This window comes from Crocuta crocuta, unplaced genomic scaffold, assembly GCF_008692635.1.
Source record: "Crocuta crocuta isolate KB4526 unplaced genomic scaffold, BGI_CrCroc_1.0 scaffold73, whole genome shotgun sequence".
Classification (NCBI taxonomy): Eukaryota; Metazoa; Chordata; class Mammalia; order Carnivora; family Hyaenidae; genus Crocuta; species Crocuta crocuta.
In genome coordinates, this window is record NW_027529443.1 from 1,727,318 (window position 1) to 1,743,542 (window position 16,225).

General features: G+C 46.0%; 1 protein-coding gene across 1 annotated transcript in view; it reads left to right on the forward strand.

The window, feature by feature from the left end:
• The first annotated feature begins 8 nt into the window (after nucleotides 1–8).
• The window catches only part of XPO6 (exportin 6), a 96,933-nt gene continuing 80,716 nt past the window's right edge, over nucleotides 9–16,225 (forward strand). The window contains exon 1 of the mRNA XM_077760555.1: nucleotides 9–138. Within this exon, the coding sequence (XP_077616681.1) occupies nucleotides 136–138 (3 nt within the window). The 5' untranslated portion in view covers nucleotides 9–135. The remainder of the gene's footprint in view (nucleotides 139–16,225) is intronic.

Below are 16,225 nucleotides of genomic sequence, written 5' to 3' on the forward strand. Positions count from 1 at the left end.
CAGGGTGGGGCAGCGGTTTCTTTGCATGGGTGGGGGACTTCCCAAACCTGCTGGGACCATGACCTGAACTGTGCGAGCGGGACGTGTCCGAAGCCTGAGAGCCAGCTCACCTGAGCCGCCCCTCCCCCGGCCAGCATGGTAAGTGGGGTCCGCGCCCTGCCCGCTCCGGTGCCCGGCCTGAGGGGTGGGAGCGGGCCCCGGGACTGCTGAGCCATCGCTTCTCCTCGGGGCGGGGAGAGGCGCGTGCCGAGCCCAGCAGTGACACATGCGTGCAGGCTTTGCAGCCCANCAGCCGGCACTACCCTTGCATCTGGCGTCTGCCTCTCTTACCATGTGGCTCGTTTGCCCGGGGGCTAGCCTGTGTTCATTGAGGGCTGACTATGTGCTGAAAGATGGACGTGTGTTATTTAATGAGCACACCAACTCTCTTCCAGAAGTGGGGAGACTGAGGCACAGAGCAGCTAGTAACCCAGCCCAAGGTCACTGTTAAGTGGCCGGGGCGCGATTTGCACCCAGGCACTTGGACTTCAGAGCTTCTATTAGGTGTGACACACAGCTGGCTGGGGTCTGCTGCAGGTTTCTAAATGCGGAAACAGAGGGCGTGCGGTGTGCAGAGGTCACTTGTCTGGATAACATCATCCTTCCAGCTCTGCTCAGAAGCCACCTCTTCGGAAGACACTTGCCACGTTTTTCAGCCCCATAGATACTCTCCGTATTCCCGTAGATTTATGCACTCGTCAGTTTATTAAGCCTTTTGTCTTTTTTGTTGTAATTATTTCTGAGCCTTATCTCTCTACCCCGATAGGTTCGGTTCTCTCCAAGATGAAATTGTCCTAACCTTTATCTGCCCCAACACCTGGGATGCAGTGAGCCCCCCGCGGAGCGGCTGATTGCCTGACCAGTGTCTGTGCACTTCCAGGGCCCAGTTTACCCCTCTTAGGGATTTAGTAGAGACAGGGACACAGTGACATCCGTGATGTAGGCATTCAGGCCAGCGGGATTTTTAAAACATTCAAGGAGGCTGTGGGTGTTGTGTTAGGTTCTGGGCGTAGAAGGGAGACCTCAGGCCTAGGCCTTGTCAGTACCTAGTGCTGAGCAGTGCTGTGTACTAGGTACTCTGTGTGATGCAGTGGCAGATCACTTACGCCCTCGGGAGTCCCACTTTTCTCATCTGTAATAGGTGGAGCTAGGAACGCCCCACCGAAGAATCCAGAGGTAGGAGAGTGAGTGGTGAAATAGTACTCCGTATTTCTTCCTTCGTCTGTTCGTCCAATTAATTTTCCTATTTTTCTTTTTAAATCGTGAAATACACAAAACATAAAATGCACCATTTGAATGATTTTTAAGTGTACCGGTTTAAGCGTACTTGACCCTTGAACAATGTGGGGGTTACGGGCGCTGACCTCCATGCAGTGGAGAATTGCGTATAACTTGGGACTCCCCCGAAACGTAACTCTTAGTCTCCCCCGATGCCTTACTGATAACAGTCTGAACGTTGGTTTTGTGTGTTATGTGTATTATATTCCGTGTGCTTACCAAGAAGGTAAGCTAGAGAAAAAATGTCATTAAGAAAATCATAAGGAAGAGGAAATACATTTACAGTACTATGCTGTGTTTACTGAAGAAAAACCTGTGTAAGCGGACCCGTGTGGTTCAAACCCATGTTGTTCAAGGGTCGCTGTACGTTCAGGTGGTTGTATTTTCATCCCCAGAACTTTTTCATCTCGCAAAACTTAAAGTGCACCCATTAAACAATAACTTCATTCCTTTCTCCCCCATCCCCTGGCGACCACTCTTTTTTTCTCTCTGTGAATTTGACTCAGTATCCCCTATCAGTGGAGCCCTGCAGCATTGGGTCTTTTCGGGACTGCTTTATGTCACTTGACATAATGTCCCGGAGGGTCATCCGTGGGGTAGCATGTGTCAGAAATTCCTTCATTTGAACACTGAATGGTATTCTGAGTGGATGCTCACAGAAAACTCCTATAAACTCACTTTGTGTGTTCAGTCATCTGTTGACGGACACCGGGGTTAATGTGCACCTTTTGGCTATTGTGAGTAATGCTGTGGTGCCTAGGGGTGTCCAGATCTTCCAGTGGGTTTTAAGTCACCCCTACTAGGGAATGTCAGATGTAAGAGCAGATGAGCTTCTTCCCTCAGGGAGTTTGCAAAGAATGTTGCTGTAGTTTCCTGGGCAGAATTTCATTGGTTAGCAACTAAGCAAGCACCATTGCCTTCAATTTCATTAATGGGCAGTCAGAGCATCATGAAAATGGCCACCTTGGAGCAATTATTGTAAAGTAGTTGACTGCATGATTACCTTGTACGTCTTTTTCTGGGAGTTAGTTTCGAGTCAAGGTTTTTGTAACCTAGACCTCACATACTTAAGCACACAGAGAGCGGCCACAGTGGATGCGATGAGAATAGGGCCTTTTTTTTTTTTTAAAACGACTTTATTTTGAGAGTGTGCAAGTGGGTACAGGCAGAGAGAGAGAGAATCCCAAGTAGACTCTGCACCTTCACAGAGCCTAACTTGGGGCTTGAACTCATGAACCATGAGATCATGACCTGAGCCGAAATCAAGAGTCAGACGCTTAACCAACTGAGCCACCCAGGCGCTCTGAGAATAGGACCTTCTAATCACGACTTTTCTTCAGCTCTGATACTGGGGGGTTCATATCCTGTAGGTGTCCCGGGGTCAGGTGTGGACAGGGCAGGCCTTGACCCCACAATGAAAGGAAGTTGTTGCCAGGTGTGTATCTTAGAGGAGGAGGCTCTTTTCCCTGAGATCACAGCTCTTTCTTTACTCCAGGAACTTTTCCCTCACTTGTAACTGACTGAGCCACCCAGGCGCCTCACATTTGAGCCTTTTTAATGTCTTCTTTGTAAAACTTCAATCCTAATGACATGAAAATGGCATCATATGAGAAAACCACCATTTATTGTGTATCTGCTGTAAGCTAGCGATTTCTCATTTGTTTGTTTTTCTTGTAGTCAGTCATTCAGTATCTGTATCTGATCTGGTTTACCAGCCATGCTAGTTTACGTTATTCTCTCAAGGGGGNCTCTGAAGGGGGGGTGGGGGGGATGACAGACCTGCGGTAGATACTGGGTGGAGCTGGCATTTGGACCAAGGCGCTCTACTCCAAAGCCTCATTCTTGGTAGTGCAGCTCTTCCTCGATTTCCTGGGGGTTATGTCCTGGGAAACTCACCGCAAGTTGAAAATATTGTATGTAAGTCAAAATTGCCCCGAAGACACCTGAACATCATAGCATAGCCTGCCTTAAACATATTCTGAACATGTAAGTTAGCCTACAGCTGGGCAAAGTCATCTAGCACAGAGCCTATTTTAGTGTTGAGCGTCTCATGTCATTTATTGAATATTGTACAGAAAATAAAGAATATCAGTTGTTGACCCTGCTGATCCCATGGTCGACCGGGAGCTGCGGCTGACTGCCACCGCCCGGCATGAGGAGAGATTTCGTACTGCTTGTTCACTAACCGGGAAAACATCCAAAGTCAGAACCTGAATATGGTTTCTACTGAATGCGCATTGCTTTTGCAGCCTCCTAAAGCCGAACCATCGTAAGCTGGGGACTGACTGTCTGCACCTCTGCTGCCTCACGTGAAAGGTTACGGAACGTGATTGGGGATGTCGTCTGACTGTGTTATGTTGGGCTCTGAGGTAGATGGTGATGGGGGCTGGGGAGTATGGATATTTCTTTTAAGCCCTCCCTCTAGGACGGATCTTGACCCGCAAACTTAGAACCAGTTATAAAACAAGGTCTGTAGTTGCAGTGCAGAGTCTCCAGAACAGCTATACTGTGACTATGTTTGATTAATTCATTGTTTGTTTTGGTGGTTGTTGAATTCGTGAGTTCTTAAGTGATGTAATACCTTAGAGGCTCCCACTACTTCTCTGAAAAGTTGTTACTTCCTATTGAATGAGCTGTTGGCTATTGTGGAAGTTTTGTGCAAAATCAGGTTCTTGCTTAAGTTCGTGTTTCTCCAGTTGCTTAGAAAATTGCTTTGGTTACAAAGACTTGCCATGTTTGAATGTCGCCTTCTGTGAGTGATCCCGAAACAGGAGGCGAAAATCACACCTTAGGTTTGGCCACTCAAGTAGTGTGTCGTCCCTTGGTGCATTCACGGTGTCACGTGGCGCACTGTGCCATGGTGGTGCGGAGAGAGGCCAGGGACAGGCTCAGCAACACTCACGGGCTCTATAGGCAGCGCGTTGTCGGCGAGGCTGGGAGGCAGGTGAACCACTCAAGAAATGGCTTCAACAGCTTTTGAGAAAATCAGACATGATGTTGTTCAAATGATGGAATTACTTTACTGGTAAAAGCAAAAACTCTGTAATACATAGAGAAGTAGTTTTGTACGTAAGCGAGAGCTTTTTAGTGCCTCAGTTCATTCATGGAATAATGTATTGATTTCCTAGGTCAAGCTTATAATCCTAGGTACTGTGGATCTAAGAATATAATAGTTAATATTTCTAGGGCCTAGCATATGCCATGTATTTCTCATATGTTCACTCCCTTAACTTTTCCAAGCAGTGCCAGGAGGTAGAGGCTCTTTTTATTTCTCATTTTATGGATGAGAACATTCAGGGTCCTGAGAGGTTAGGCACCTTCTCGAGGTCACATTGTAACTGAGTGGTGGAACTGGGATTCAAACCCAGGCAGTCTGGCTCCAGAGTCCGAGCGGAGTCAGAGCTCATAACTGTTACACTTTGACCCCAAGCGGCTTGATCTTGGCTGTCCCCTAGGAGCGGGCTTAGTGAGGCAGATGGAACTGTCCCCTGGTGATTACAAGAGACCGTGATAAGGGCGATAGGAGAAGAATGCATAGGTGCAGAAGGCAGCACATCTGAGGAGACTGGCTGAGGAGAGGGGCCGGGGAAGGTTTCCCAGGAGGCATATTGGAATCTTGAAGGGTTTGGAAAAGTTGTTTGCAGATAGTCACAGAGATCAGATACGTATCCCCAAAGATAACAGAAAACGGGTGTCAAAAGAAAGTGAGGGAAGGAATTAAGGTAACATTTGTTGAGTGCTCACGACTCTTCAGGGCTTCAGGTACTTGTGGGACACAAACATGTTATTTCTTCTCATTGTAAATACCTTTACCTCTGCGACCCAGGCGAGCTTCTGCCCCATTCCTTTGTTCCCCTTTGCAATGGAACTCCTGGGAAGAGTGCTCTCTAATTCCTCACCTTCTATTCTGTCTACCTCGCACATCAAGGTGCATCAGGGTTCTTCTGTCCACTGGTGCTACAGCCGAGATGATTAGTTCCCAAGCCCTCTCCAGAGCTCCCACTCCTTCACAGCCCGCTTGCTTTCTTTTTGTAGCATTTACCTTAAACAATTTTTAAAAAATGTTTATTAAAACATTTTAATGTTTTTTAATTTATTTCTGAGAGAGAGAGTGAGAGAGACAGCATGAGCAGGGAAGGGTCAGAGAGGGAGATCTAGAATCTGAAGCAGGCTCCAGGCTCTGAGCTAACTGTCAGCACAGAGCCTGACGTGGGGCTCGAACCCACGAACTGTGAGATCATGACCTGAGCTGGAGTCGGACGCTTAACTGACTGAGCCACCCAGGTGCCCCTATTTATTTTTGAGACAGAGACAGAACTTGAGGAGGGGAGGGGGAGAGAGAGAGAGGGAGACACAGAATCCGAAGGAGGCTCCAGGCTCCGAGCTGTCAGCCCAGAGCCCGACACAGGGCTTGAACCCACAAACCATGAGATCGTGACCTGAGCCAAAGTTGGACGCTTAACTGACTGAGCCACCCAGGTGCCCCATAAACAATTTTTTTGAATGTTCATTTATTTTTGAGAGAGAGAGAGAGAGCAAGAGAGCGTGCACACAGGGGAGGTACAGAGAGAGTGAGAGAATGAATCCCAAGTAGTCTCTGTGCTCCATCTCATGAACCGTGAAATCATGACTTGAGCTGAAACCGAGTCAGACACCCAACTGACTGAGCCACCCAGGTGCCTCCCTTCCCTTCTTTTTAAGTGAGCTTTATGCTCAATGTGGGGCTTGAACTCATGACAGATCAAGAGTCGAGTGCCCTATGGACTGAACCCGCAAGGTGCCTTGTGTGACATTGACCATTTTTAAACAGTTTATTTTTTTTTAATGGTTTTTAAATTTGTTTTTGAGAGAGAGAGAGGAGACAGAGCACAAGCAGGGGAGGGGCAGAGAGAGAGGGAGACACAGAATCTGAAGCAGGCTCCAGGCTCTGAGCTGTCAGAACTGACCCCGATATGGGGCTTGAACTCGTGAACCAGGAGATCATGACCTGAGCCAAAGTCAGACGCTTAACTGACAGCCAATCAATCAGGCACCCGTAAAACATTTTATGTACTTGATGTTATTTATGAGGTCTCTTTCTTGTTACCTCCTTCTGCTAAAATACTCCATAAAGCTGGGGTCTTCACTTTGTTCATGGATATATTGCAAGGATGGTTTCTGGCAGAGTAGACAGTTACGTTGTGGGATTGCCATGGATGTGTTGGGTGTTCAAAGGGGCCTTGAGAGGCTGGAATAGGCCTGGTGCCCTGTGACAAACAGAACTTGCCAAGAGAGGCTATTTCAGAAGAGAAGGGTGTCACTGTAATGTTCAAGCCATTGAATAGACTGGTTTGGCCGTGGTGGTGTTAGTTACCTAATAGTCGGAGAGAAAGCCGTAAAGGTGGCTTCTGACTACATTATGCAGGGCCTTCAGTAGCGAGTTTGGCTCTGTTGGCTGCTTTTTCCTTAAAGGACAATTCGTCCATCTGCTGTGCATAGGTTAGATTGGTGTGGGAAACCAGATATGACACCTTGCCTGTGTGTCTGTGCCAAAGGCCGGGTTTTAGGTGTGGAATTAGAGTGAGGAAGACTGGGGTGAGAGAGTTGTTGTTTTTTAAAAAATGGGTTCCAGAGTTAAGGGATAAAGAAAAGGGAAAAAACTCCAGCTGATTTTGGAAGTCTCTCACCTGGTGATCGGGAATAGTGGAGGTTTTAATTAATTGGTGATTGGGATTTGGTGGAATTGGAGATGACAGGTAAAGAAACTGACAGGAAGATGACAGGAGAGGGGCCACGTGCAGCTACAGTAAGGGCTTTGCTCTGGGAGGAGGCGAGCAGTGGGTGCTGCACTGAGATGCAGGTGGTTGGCCTTGGGCAGGACAAGGGTCTTGACAGTTCATGAAGTCGGATCTTGACATGCGTGTCCAAGTCAAGGGAGATGTGACAGCACAGGCTCAGGGTGCAAGGGAGGGGCTCCTGAGCTCATAGCTGGTGTTCTCCTCCTGCACCTTTCACGACCCACAGCAGACTGCCTGTCAGTCTGCCCCACTTTTCAAGATCACCCATAACTTGTGGGTGTGGACGCTGGTATAAATGACCTCTTTCCAGTCCTTGTGCCTTTTGGCCTTTGGCCACCACTCAACTTCTTTTTCTTTTCTGAAATACCTTTTTTCCTTCCCCCTCCCCCGCCCAATATTACTGTCTCGGATCAGTCTGCCTTGGTATTCTCACGGCTTCAGCCAGGACCTTTGGCCAGGGAGGACTCAGCCTTACTCTCTAGCCGTTCGTATCCACCAGTGTCCGGTAGCCATCAGATTAAACATGTCTAAGCCAAGTCCACCATCTTCACCTCAGGTTAGTGCCTCCTCCCCCCCGCCCTGGTTCTGTTTGTGACCTTATTTGCTGGACACTTAGGTGGTAAGCCTGAGTCATCTTTAACTTCCTCTTTACCTTATGCTTGTAGACCTGGGGGTGCTCCGCTGGCTGGTGTTCTGACCCCCGCCGTTCCCTCCATTCCCTCCACTTTGGTCAGGCCGTTGTCTCTTGCTTTTGCTCTTGGTGTCTTGACACCTTCCAGGTTCTCTGTCTGCCAGTCCACCTTCCGCAGTTCCTGCCAGAGCACCTCCCGGAGCTCAGATGGGAGCATGCCATTTGACCCCAAATCATTCAGAGCAGAGAGGCAATCTTTCCACAGAGTGGTGGGAAGCGCTTGGGCCCCGGATTTTCACAATTTCACTTTTAGCCCGCCCAGCACGGATGAAGATAATTTATTAAATGCTTACAGTGATGTATTTGGAATATCTTGTATTTATTTTTTAATGTTTATTTTTGAGATTTATTAATTTTATTTATTTTGAGTGTGAGCAGGGGAGGGGCAGAGAGAGAGGGGGAGACATAGAATCTCCAGGCTCCCAGCTGTCAGCACAGGGCCCGACGTGGGGCCCGAACTCACAGACCGTGAGATCATGACCTGAGCCAAAGTTGGATACTTAGCCAACTGAGCCACCCAGGTGCCCCTGGAATATCCTTTTTTTTTTTTTTTTTAAACTTTAGCTGCACTAACGCTTCAGCGACAGTCGATTTTTTTTTTAATGTTTTATTTATCTCTAGGAGAGAGAGAGAGACAGCGTGAGCAGAGGAGGGTCAGAGAGAGAGGGAGTGATAGACTCCGAAACAGGCTCCAGGCTCTGAGCTGGCAGTCAGCACAGAGCCTGACGTGGGGCTCGAACCCATGAACCGCGAGATCATGACCCAAGCGAAAGTCGGACACCCAACCGGCTAAGCCACCCAGGCGCCCCAACCCCTGGAATATCTTTAAAAGACTTGCCAATTATACACGTTCTCTACCCGGAGCAAACCACCTGTCATTCCCAGAACACTGAGTACTCTTCATACTTCTGTCTTTGCTCAGTGCTGTTCCCTCTGCTCGGATGTCCTTTTCTTCATTTTTGCAGGTGACACCTTCCCCACCATTTCAAGGTCACCATAAACATCACCTTTCTGAGGCTTTTCAGATAGTAGTGTAGCATTTGTCATCTTTTTTTTTTTTTTTAATGTTTTATTTCTGAGAGAGAGAGGCAGCGTGAGCAGGGGAGAGTCAGAGAGAATGGAAGACACAGAATCTGAAGCAGTTTCCAGTCTCTGAGTTAGGTGTCAGGACAGAGCCCGACGTGGGGCCCGAACCCACAAACTGTGAGATCATGACCTGAGCTGAAGTTGGATGCTTAACCGACTGAGCCACCCAGGTGCCTCTAGCATTTGTCATCTTTGATTACAGTTATGTTTTTTCTTTTTGGCTTTTATTCTTATTTATTTTATTATATAGGAATTAATAAGACTACATTCTTCTAGTGTCAGTTCAGAAGTTTGAAAAATGCGATGTGCAGTCTTCAACTCTTCTTCCTTTATTTTATTTTTTTAAATGTTTTATTTATTTCTGAGAGAGACAGAGAGAAAGAAAGAGCGTGAGCAGGGGAGGGTCAGAGAGAGAGGGAGACACAGAATCCGAGGCAGGCTCCAGGCTCTGAGCTGTCAGCACAGAGCACGGATGCGAGGCTCGAACCCATGAACCGTGAGATTATGACCTGAGCCGAAGTCAGATGCTTAACTGACTGAGCCACCCAGGCACCTGCAACTCTTCTTTCTTTAGTCCCACTTCCAAGTCGGCCGGGGGAGAGGATTAGTTCTTGTCTTTAAGAGTCCGTGTCAGGGTGAGTTGTATGCCTCTGCATTTCCAGTGTCTGGTAAGCATTCTGCAGATAACTGAGGCAGTCAAGAGAGTCAGGTGGTAAAAGAAAAATCCAAGAAGGTCGAGGCGGCCCTTGACTGTAGTAAATGACAATGGCGGTTTTTAGAGAGTGTGGTAGGATTGCAGTAGAGTAAGAAGATTGTGGGCACCCTGTTTTTCCAGAGCCAGCACACTCACAGAACCGCTTTTCCCCCTAGGCAGGTAGACGTGGGGGACAGGCAAGGAGGGGAAGTTGTTAGAAATGCTGCATAGATGGTATGCTTATGGGGAGGCTCCTAACCCTGACTGCTGCTGGAAGCAGTGCTGGGGCGCAGGAGGGATGGTGTGGGGAGGGAGCGGGGTGTGGATACTGAGGAAACTCACTGAGCAGAGGGAAGTGAGGGAGGTGGCAGGAGGCTGATGGGAAAGGAAGGAAGCTGGGGGTCAGAGGGAGCAGAAGGGGTGTGTGTGTGTGTGTGTGTGTGTGTGTGTGTGATAATTACACTAAGCAGCAGCCATTGTTGACGGGCCCTCATGTCCACTGCACGTGGTACCTCATTTAACTTGATGGCAGCCCCACAAGGTGGGTCTTCTCTGTTCCCACTGCACAGTTGGGAAGAGGAGGCCACTGGGGGTCAGGGAGGATAATGTATGGACCTCGTCCAGAATTACACAGCAGGTTGATAGAAATGCGATTCAGATCCAATGTTCTAACTCCACAGCCCATGTTTTTTCTGCATCACTAGGTTTCTTAAGCCAGTGGGCATTGACGCAGATGTATTTACTTGAAATGTAGCCCAATTGGGTGTGTTTTCCCAGGAAAAATAGTGCATCTCGTCATCTAACCTTAAAATTGTAAAGTAACAAAAGGCAGGATGGTAAAAGTTTTGCTCATAACTGAGGAGAAACTAGGTGTCTGCATGTCCTCTACTGTGATAGACTAGACACAGCAGGACTCTTGGGCATATAGTGGTGGCTGGACCACATCACAGCACCTGGGCAGAAAGGACAGTGGGTTGATTTCTTTGTGCCGGTCAGTTCGCTCAAGTCCATTAGGTTTAGCATGTGTAAATGCTCGTTACATGAGAGCAGCCTGCTGCCTTTTTAAAAAATAGTTATTTATTTTTATTTTTGAGAGAGAGAGTGTGAGCGGGGTAGGAGCAGGGAGAATGGGAGAGAGAGAATCCAAGCAGGCTCCGCAGTGTTAGCACAGAGCCTGATGCGGGGCTCGAACTCACAAGCAGTGAGATCATGACCTGAGTAAAGATCAAGAGTCAGATGCTTAACTGACTGAGTCACCCAGGTGCCCCAGCCTGCTGCCTTTTAACATGAAGGTTATCATGAAAAAGATCTCTGGTCTCCAACTCCCTGAAAAGGTAAAGGTATTTTATTAGCTAGCTGCAGCTGGGGAAACAAAAAATCATTGGTTTCTAAATTGATTAGAAATTAGACCTGGGAAGATCGCTCGATCTATCTGTTTAAAAAACAGTAACAACTGGGGCACCTGGGTGGCTCGGTTGGTTAAGTGTCCAACTTTGGCTTAGGTCATGATGTCACAGTTTTGAGTTCTAGCCCTGCATCAGGCTCTGTGTTTGCAGCTCAGAGCCTGGAGCTTGTTTCAGATTCTGTGTCTCTTTCTCTCTCAGCCCTTCCCCCGCTCATGTTCGGTCTCTCCATGTCAATCAAAAATAAATAAATGTTAAAAAAAATTTTTAAGTAACAACTGGATAATTTCTTTAAGAATGACATGTGCTTTTTAAAAGTTAAGGATTAAAAGGTACAAAGAAGATGGGAAAAAAGTCAGCCCTAATCCCACTGCCCTAAACTAATTAACATTATATAAACATCTGTATATCTTCGTATGTATATCTCTACCTGGATAAGCAAGATGGAGTCCTAGAGTGCTTTCATTTAAAAAGTGATCATGCTGATTTGGGGGATCATGTTAGTTTTAAAATAAAAGAAAAATCAGTTTACTATTGCATTTTTTAAAAAAGCCATACCTTTTGGAGTAATTAAGTACTCACAGAAGGTTGCAAAAGAGGACCACAGGTTCCCAGTGGTGACACCTTCCATAGCTGTGTGCAATAGCAAAACCAGGAAGTTGACACTGGTGCCCGGCAGTTACCGACTGGACTGGAGACCTTGCTTAGTTTTCACCTGTTTTTAACCTGCACTCACGTGTGTGTATGGTTCCGTGTGGTTTGGTCGACGTACTGACGGATGTAACTGCCGCAGTCAAGATCTGGAGCTGCCCAGCACCACCGAAGGACCCCCTCCAGCCTAGTACTCTCTGTGCCCAGCCCCCACGCCTCCAGCGTCCACTCACCTCTCGCTCTCTAGCTTTGTCAGTTTGAGGATGGTGTAGGAGTGTAATCCGTGTGTGACCTTATGAGATTGACTGTTTTCACAAGCGTAGCGCCCCTGAGAGGTCACTTGCATTTCATAGCGAATAAAGGAAGCTAGTGAAACTGAACAAGGACTTGTCAAATTTCAAGTAAATCTTTGCTTCAGTAATTATTAGCTCTTGATAAATCCATGGAGGTTAAGGAAAAAGATTATGAAAGACTTCAAGAAGACGGAATCACTTTTATTTTGTCTATTTTACTTTATGTTATCAGAGTGAATGAGTGCAAGAGAGAGTGTGTGCAGGGGAAGGGGCAGAGAGAGGGAGAACCTCAAGTAGGCTCTGCTGTCAGTGCAGAACGTAATGAGGGGTTTGATCTCACAAATCGTGAGATCATGAACTGAACTGAAATCAAGAGTTGGATGCTTAATTGAACCACCCAGATGCCCCTATTTAAAAAAAATGTTTATTTTGAGCGAGAGAAAGAGTGCACATGCGCACATAAGAGCAGGGGAGGGGCAGAGAGAGAGTGTGAGAGAGAATCCATCCCAAGTAGGCTCCGTGCTTAGCACAGAGCCAGACACTGAGCTTGATCCCATGACTGCAAGGTCATGACCAGAGCTGAGATCAAGAGGTGGATGTTTAACTGTGCCTCCTAGGCACCCCAAGATGGCATCATTTTTTAATAAATATGTTCCATGTTTCAATTCTAGGCAGTATCAGTGACCTTAATAATAGGAAAAATAAGAACATTTGCACTTCTTCTATTTTCCCTTTCTCACTGTTGATTATTATTTTACTTTGCCAGGGTCTTTAGAGCATTTATAATTTGTTCTATAACCATAATTTCCTTAGTATGTAGTTTTCGTTTTAGATTTAAGGATTCATTGTTCTCCACTGGTTCTTTTAACTGTGGTCTTTCCATATCTGAAGTCTTTTTTCCCCCAGTTTATTTAGTTAATAGTAATAGAGAACCAGTGGGAGAGGGGCAGAATGAGAGGGGACAGAGGATCTGAAACAGGCTCTGTGCTGAAAGCAGTGAGCCTAATGGGAGGGCTCGAACTCATGAACCTTAAGATCATGACCTGAGCCAAGGCCAGACACTTAACCAACTGAGTCACCCAGGCGCCCCTCCATATCTGAAGTCTTTTTTTTTTTTTAATTTTTAATGTTTATTCATTTTTGAGAGAGGCATAGACAGTGTGGGCAGGGGAGGGGAAGAGAGAGTGGGGAAAAACAGAATCAGGAGCAGGCTCCAGGCTCTGAGCCGTCAGCACAGAGCCCAGCGCAGGGCTCAAACCCACGAACCATGAGATCATGACCTGAGCCGAAGTCGGATGCTCAACTGACTGAGCCACCCAGACACCCCCATATCTGAAGTCTTTATTCATCTTCTTGTTGGCTAGATTTGATTGTCAGTTTTTAAAAAGGGTGACTTATTTGGTGAAATAAGAATGCTTTTATGCTTGAAGGACATCTTGGCTGGGTGTAAAATTCTTGGTTTGTGCACTCTTTCCTTCAGATCCTTAGACATTGTTCCACTATCTGGCATTGAGTATTTTGTTGATTCTTTTAATTGATGCCGCATTGAATAGCTGATACTTTTTTAAAATAGTTTTAGTTGCTATATTCCCTAAGTTATTTTATGTTTGGAAATGCCTGTCATTCTTATTCATAAATACTCATGGGTCATACATTCTTTTCTGAAGAATTTTGTTGATACTTATTGTTTTCTGCCATTGAATGATGTTGTGTGGAAAAGTGGGTTCAGCCCTAATTCCTATAATGTCCCTTTACCCCAGTTAGAGCTTGCCTTTTTGCATGGTTGTTAGAAGAAATCTGTGTTGTGGAAGTTCAGTAACTCAATTAGGATATCTTTTATTGTGGATTATTATTATTTTTTTATTGTTTTGCCCTAGAATGTGGTATGCCTGCCTTAAGGTATTTCCCTAGTTCCGTAATGTTGGCTGTTTTAGATTCCTAGTGCTTGGTGCTAATACCGCAATACACACATTGAATATATCTTTGTCCACTTTGTGAGACTATAGGATAGATTTCTAGAAGAATTGTGGGGTGAACAGTGTATTGAAAAATTCTGGCAGCTGGTGCTATTCCTACAAAATGATTTTATGGGTTTCTACTCTCATTAATGGGATACTTCCTGTTTTCCTACCTTCTGGCCAACCATGAAAACTTTCTAATTTGAGAGGTGAAAATGGCATGTCAGTCATTACTTTTGGGATCCTTTCTGTGGTTGTGAGTGAAGTGGAACATCTTTTGATATTTTATTGCCATATGCATTTTCCCCCATGTCTGCTGACCATTTCTGGTCTCCTGATCTTTGTACATTTTTCTGTGGGGTCAGCCAGCAATTAAAAAAATGTAATTTGGCTGAATTTTAGAATTGATAAAATTAACGTTTGGAAGGGCCTGCACATTTCGTTGAAGAATCTCATGCTGCTGATTTGAGTCGGAATAAGAACACTGACACTTCACATATGCTAATGTTGTGGACCTAACATGACTGTCTTAGGGATAAGACTTCATCGTTTTCTGAACTTTGGTCTAATGATCCACCTGGTTAAGACCATATTCTTCCCTGCTTGGCTTCATGTTTGTCATAATGTAACGTAAGAACAGGTTTAATTGTAGGAAAGCAGTTCCATTGCCAGAAAGCTGTGGAGCTCACCTCGGTGAAGCGGTTTTTCTGGTCATTTGTTAACTGGGTTTATGAACCAGAGTGTGAATTTAGAATGCCAAAGGATATGTGAAGTAATTTCATAAGGGAGTTTACCAGTTATGCTTAGGGTTTCTCTGATGTTCCACTGAGATTCATGACAGAGAGCGCCTGTGCCTGGTTAAAGGAAGGCACCTGTCCTGGGGCTATAGGTCATGGCAGCTCCCTGTGAATCCGAAATTCCTTGAATCTCTTGGGTTCACTTTAAACATTTACTGTTTAAAAATCAATATATATTCTTTCTTCCTTTCTCTCGTCTCTCCCAGCTACCTGCCCTCCCCAGTCTTCACAAGCAAATTAAAGACCCAGGCACATATGTTATCTTTGGGGAACGCCAGGTGCCCTTCAGCTCATTTTACTGTGGGGGCGACTGGTGTGTGTCCAGACCCTTGTGGACCGACATGCTTTGCTGGGAAGGGCTGATAAATCCCCTCCCCGTGTAACTGTAAAGGAGACTTCTTATGAAGAGAAGAAACTTAAGGCTTTAAAAAGACCTCGAAGAACTATCAGAAAACATTTTGAGAAAAAAGAATCCCTTCTTATATCTTGACAGTGAACAGATTGAAAGTGAAAGGGCTTTGAGTGGCCCACTTTTATCGGCACACTTCGTAGGACCCTTGACATTTAACACTTGTGGCTTTGATGATTGTCCGTGACCTTCAAAGGTTTTGATAAGTTTTTTTTCTTTTTAAAAGGTGTGTCTTGCAGTGTCTAGAACAAGTCACCTCGCTGGCTAGCTAGAGGGCCCAGCTGAACTCCTAGCTCCATGCAGCCTGATGCTGGTTCTTTACTGTTCTGGGTTGTGACTAGGGCAGTGTCCAAGTCTTCATTACTTGATGGAAGATAATCCCCCAGAGAAATTCAACCAGTGGAATTGGTAATGCAAATGAAAAGATAAGTTAAAGTTCTTAGTGAGGAAATAGAAGTTATGGATAAATTAAAGAGTTGAATGTTTGGGGGTCTTGGACTCCCTGTGCCCCAGGTGTAGAAAGAAAGGAAAGCAGTTCGTAATGGTGGGCGTGTGCTAGGCTGCTGCAGATACTGCTGACGATGTAAGGAAAATCGAAAAGACATTTAATTTTGGGTGTGAAGTCTATGCGCGGACATGTGTGTGCTTTGTAATTCTTTACCCAAATGGAAAGTCGGGGTGAGGAAGCGTTGTTGGTGAATTTGGAGGCTGGCTTGTGATAGCGTTGCAAAATAATTGGGAACGCATCTGGTCTACATTTGTTGAATGTGAGGATGGGAAAGGAAAGTTTTAGAAGTTTATAACGTCTGGAAGTTTCTAACCCTGGATGAGGAGATGTGCGTGTCAACAAATGATTACTGTGCTGGGGGATAAGTGCAGAAATAGAGCCTTGTAGGAGGTACACCTGTACTTAAAAAAAAAAAAAAAGGCCTGGCCAAATTGGAGAGTTGTAACGGAAGGCTTCCTGAAGGAGTTGACACCGGGGCTGAGTTTCATGGCAGAAGGATTTGGGGCTTGAAGTGGAGAAGCAGAAGGGCCATTTCGGGCAGATGGAGCCCCAGCTACGTATGGAAGAGGGGTCCATTCACAGCAATGGAAGCTTTTAGATGTTGAAGAACAGGAGCTTGCTCGGCAGCACAGGTGATTTCT